Source organism: Gobius niger (assembly GCF_951799975.1).
Source record: "Gobius niger genome assembly, chromosome: 23".
NCBI lineage: Eukaryota > Metazoa > Chordata > Actinopteri > Gobiiformes > Gobiidae > Gobius > Gobius niger.
Window position 1 is genome coordinate 864,344 of NC_136874.1, and position 5,346 is coordinate 869,689.

The following is a 5,346-nucleotide window of genomic DNA, read 5'->3' on the forward strand; positions in this document are numbered from 1 at the left end:
AATCAACTTTTATATTAGTTTGACTCATTTTTGGTAAATTTCTGGTGATTTTAAAACGTATTTCCAGTTAAATCTATGCGTTAGTTTGGAATCTGTCTGGATTTAGCGCGTGCTCAGCCTTAGTTTCTCATTTGTTTGTGTTTTTTAGGCCCAAACACCGGCGGTTCTGAAGGTGAGACTCAGTTACACCAGAAATGACCAGGATTTGTCCAAAACATGGGGTTAAACCTTCCATTTACAGAAAGTCACACAGATCATTATGACCTGATCCAGGAGTCTTTTAACACTGACTTTTACAGAAGCAACAGAGAGTTCTGCTCTGAGTGAGGCTGGGTTAAACTTTATGTATGAAATAAGTGTGTGGTTTAAACCTGACACAGCAGCTCATACGGGACTTGCAGAGGTTTCCAGTTTAGACTGAACTGATTTGGTAAATAAAGGTAAAGTATGAGGAGAAAACCCTTCACATATTATTCTAATATTCATGAACATCTTCACCCCCACCTTAAGGTAAAAGATTATTCTGATACACAGAAGTTTATCCTCTGTGCCTGTTGTCCCTCCTCAGCTCCCGTAGCCCCCCCGCCATGGCGTCCTCCTCCTCTGAGCGCCTCCTCTCCTGCCCCTGGACCCCCCTGGACCTCGGGGACTCGCGGTTTCTCTGTAAGAGCTGGTTCGGTCAGACTCGGTACCACCTGCTGCTCCTGGACTCGGACGGGCTGTGGGAGGAGCAGATGGAGGCGGAGCAGATTCAGAGCAGAGCACAGGTGAGGGGGGGGGGGGCAGGGGGGGTTCAGAGCAGAGCTCAGGTGAGGGGGGGGGGGATTCAGAGCACACATTTAAACCTGGCGCCGCCCATTATTATATTATTATATTAGTATATTAGTATATTAGTATATTAGCATGTTATTATTATATTATATTATATTATTATTAACGTGTCCTTTTGTTTTCCCTCAGGAGCTGAACCGCCGCCTTCGCGCCGCCGTGGACTCGCTCGTTGCCGCGGTGACGCCGTGCCTGATGGGCGGCGGCTCGGATCACGTGACCGTCCTGCGGCGCGACGGTCACGTGACGCTGCGGCTGAAGAGCGAACTCGCCGGGATGCCCTTCCACTGGGAGTTCCACTGCCGCCCGGCGCCGGTCGCCACGGTAACAGAGCCACGGGAGCGGATACGGGTTCACAGTAACAAAACAAGATGAAATGTTTAAATAAGAATGGAGAAAAATGCAAAAATTGTTAGACTTTATTTTTTTATTTGCGGGGATGGGGGTCGGAGAAAAATTGTGAAAAAACTTTTTTTTTAAGTTGGGGGGTTAGAAAACAACAGAAACATGGGGGAAATGTGTTTTTTTCAATGGGGCATTGGGGGAAATGTATTAAGTAAGTGGAAAAAATAGTACAGATTGGGAGGGAAAATAGGGGAAGATTTTTGAAGATGGTGGGGGAGAAATGGGGGGGGATGAAAAGTCAGGGAAAGTGGGAATGTTAAAATTGGGGTGGGGCGGTAAAAATGTGGAAAGTGTTTTTTCTGCCCTTTTGTCATCGCTCAGGAGCAGCACATGTTTCCAGATGTTTGTAATGAGAAAACCCCCCCTGTGTTTCCCTCAGGCCTGTGTGCAGCTGGTGCGCCCTCTGCTGGTGATGAGCGCGGCACTGCAGCGGCAGAACCAGCTCCTGTTCGCGCTGCTGCGGCGGAAAGACATCGAGATCCAGGACTACAGGGAGAACGGGGCGCAGCTCAGCAGAGGTACGGGTGCTCCTCACGGGTACGGGTGCTCCTCAGGGTCAGCAGAGGTACGGGTGCTCCTCAGGGGTACGGGCGCTCCTCAGGGTCAGCAGGGGTACGGGCGCTCCTCACGGGTACGGGTGCTCCTCAGGGTCAGCAGAGGTACGGGTGCTCCTCAGGGTCAGCAGAGGTACGGGTGCTCCTCACGGGTACGGGTGCTCCTCAGGGTCAGCAGGGGTACGGGTGCTCCTCAGGGTCAGCAGAGGTACGGGTGCTCCTCACGGGTACGGGTGCTCCTCAGGGTCAGCAGGGGTACGGGTGCTCCTCACGGGTCAGCAGAGGTACGGGTGCTCCTCATGGGTCAGCAGAGGTACGGGTGCTCCTCAGGGTCAGCAGAGGTACGGGTGCTCCTCAGGGTCAGCAGAGGTACGGGTGCTCCTCACGGGTACGGGTGCTCCTCAGGGGTCAGCAGGGGTACGGGTGCTCCTCATGGTCAGCAGAGGTACGGGTGCTCCTCAGGGTCAGCAGAGGTACAGGTGCTCCTCAGGGGTACGGGTGCTCCTCTTGGGTCAGCAGGGCGTGGATTAAAGTCAAATCTAAAACATGTATAAGAGGTAAAGCTCACTGGTCACATGTTACTAAAGCCGCTTCTCCCTCAGAGCGCCTCCAGACCGAGCCGTTCCAGGAGGAAACTTTCCGCCGGGACTTCCTGACTCAGGTACAGACGATGATCCGTGTTTGTGGAGAACGAGCTCCACATTCCTCACGTGGATCAGAAACGCCGCCGTCTCCACAACACGCCATGACCTCAGAGCCAAACAGTCTGTTTCCTTAACGACCGTCGCCATGACACCCGCCTCCCCCGCACCCACAAAGGCAGACGGATACTTACTTATTTACACATTTTTTTGGTACATTTTCCGAATTTCCCCCACATTTTGAAAGGACGGTGTTTTTCACATTTTTTCCAAATTTTCCATCAATTTTTTATATTTTTTCTGTATTTTTTCCCCACATTTCCAAACAGTAAAAACAGTGAATCTCTGTGTTTTCCACATGAAACAAAAACTGCCCCCGAGTCCGGCGTCTCCTCCCTCTGATGAAGGAGCCGCTGTCGGTCAGCCTGAGGCGTGAGGCGCGAGCTCTGAGCTCTGAGGTCTGAGGTCTGAGGTCTGAGGTCTGAGGCGTGAGACTGAGCGGCTCCGGGACGGGGCCATGACGACCACATGAAGCCCTTACTTTAGTCCAGACCCGGTTTAGTCCTGACCTCGGACTGAGGCCGGGCCGACGACACTGCAGGCGCGGAGTATTTGAACTGCAGTATTTTCAACAGTTTCCATGGTTGAGGACGTTAGACTCTCAATGACCTCAGGCCTGTTTATTCTTCTCCAGGAGCTCCAGGACTGCACTACTACAGAGTATTTGTGGAGTATTTGTGGAGTATTTGTGGAGTATTTGTGGAGTATATGTTGAGTATTTGTTGAGGCTGGAGCTTCGTTACTGCAGTATCTGAAGTATCTGAAGTATTTCTCTCACTGCACCTCCACATTCTGCAGCCGCGTCACAAAGTCAGGGATAAACTCCGGGTCTGTGACAAAGCCGCCCTGTGAAGCCCCCCCCCCCACCCCCCCGCGGCGTCTCGTCTCCAAAACATTTATTTTTAAGTTTCTAAATAAACAGGAACAGAAGCGGGGCTGGCGGGGGCTGGCGGGGGCTCGGGGGTTGGCGGGGGCTGGCGGGGGCTCGGGGGTTGGCGGGGGCTGGCGGGGGCTCGGGGGTTGGCGGGGGCTCGGGGGCACGGCCGCAGCCTCGGGTCAATATTTGAGCTGCTAATTCGGACACGGCTTTGGAGACGGAGCGTTTTCCTTCAGCCGGAGACGGACACGCCTGTTACCGACGCGGTCATGTGACCTCAGGGGGGGAGACGCTGGACTTTAGGGCAGTTTTTGTTTCATGTCCAACTGTTACAGAGACGAGAACCAGAAACCGACATTTAGAAAAAACCTTTTATCGTTTGGAACATCAGCTCCACCAGGACACGTTCATGAGACACAGAATCATCTCGTCCTTCAAGTCCCCACAAACACAAGCCCAAAACATGTACAATGTACGAACAACAAAAGACCAGGAGCAACGTTTACGTAGAATTGGTTTGTGGAGCTTTAAAGGGGGGGTGTCACAGCACCAGTCTATATCACACTACAATGATGACAAACCTTCTGTTGTTGTAAATGCAGTAAATTAGAATAACTGCCTTGTATAAAATGTCTCTCTCAAAATGGCTGTAGTGAATGTCTTGAAATAGGCCTCTGTCTCTTTAAGAACCTCTGAGCCTTTAGACACGCCCCCTCCACACCCTGTCTGTGGCATCAGTGGGGAGGGGGTTCTGCTGAGGAGCAGTGGTCGGTTACTCGGCTGGTGACCAAAGCTCGGAGGCGTCTCCAGGAGGTGGGGGCGTTCCTAGGAGGACTCAGGCAAACCTATCCCTAAAATGGCCGCCATCAGAGTTTTTACAGATTACTCAGAAATACGTGAATGTGCCAAGGCAACACTTCAGCCATGTTTTTAATGAGGGAGTGACAGAATAACATGATACCATAACACCCCCCCTTTAATCTAGAAGCTGCAGTTCCACGTGTGACCTGAGGTGGCAGTAGTGAGTATAAAACTGGCTCTCTCCCTCAGACGTTCCCGTCGCTGCTGGACGATCGGGAGTCGTCTCTGAGGCTGGACCCGGAGCTGCAGGAGCTGTACGAGCTGTACGCCGGCGCCGCCGCCCGCCTGCACGCCAACAACAAACGCAGGCGCTCAGAGGAGGCGGATCAGGAGGATCAGGAGGCGGAGGAGGAGGCGGAGGAGGAGGCGGGTCACCAGAGAGGTTCAGGAAATAAAAGAACAAACCTCTTGGATTTCACAATAAAAGCCTGACTGGAGTTTGTGTTTTGTTTCAGGAAACGCAGTCGCTCAAAAGGAGGCGGAGAACGAACCAACGCCGTCTCCCGGCGCCACAAAGACCACACTACCCACAATGCATCAGGTACAGCAGCTCCCGCCACAAAGACCACACTACCCACAATGCATCAGGTACGGCAGCTTCAGGAGCCGCCCATTCTCTCGTTCCGATGTTTTTCCTCTGACTTTTGGAGAATAAGAGATTTATCCAGGAAACAAATCCACAAAAATGAATCTTTTTATCCCTGAGTTTATCCACGTTTTTCTCGTTTTTGCCCCTTTCTCTCCTGAGCGTTCTCCTGAGTGGACCTTTAAACCTGTCCATCTCCTGAGTGGACCTTTAAACCTGTCCATCTCCTGAGTGGACCTTTAAACCTGTCCATCTCCTGTGAGTGGACCTTTAAACCTGTCCATCTCCTGTGAGTGGACCTTTAAACCTGTCCATCTCCTGTGAGTGGACCTTTAAACCTGTCCATCTCCTGTGAGTGGACCTTTAAACCTGTCCATCTCCTGTGAGTGGACCTTTAAACCTGTCCATCTCCTGAGTGGACCTTTAAACCTGTCCATCTCCTGTGAGTGGACCTTTAAACCTGTCCATCTCCTGTGAGTGGACCTTTAAACCTGTCCATCTCCTGTGAGTGGACCTTTAAACCTGACCATCTCC

At 51.9% G+C, this 5,346-nt stretch overlaps 1 protein-coding gene across 1 annotated transcript; it reads left to right on the forward strand.

Annotated features, from left to right (window-relative positions):
- Positions 1–572: 572 nt before the first annotated feature.
- Positions 573–4,577, forward strand: nhej1 (nonhomologous end-joining factor 1; the record flags this gene model as incomplete). Its single annotated transcript, XM_079581682.1, has 5 exons — positions 573–767; positions 961–1,152; positions 1,613–1,751; positions 2,390–2,448; positions 4,416–4,577. Coding segments are annotated over exons 1-5 (732 nt in total), but the record flags the coding sequence as incomplete, so codon positions are not given.
- Between the last annotated feature and the right edge of the window lie 769 nt (positions 4,578–5,346).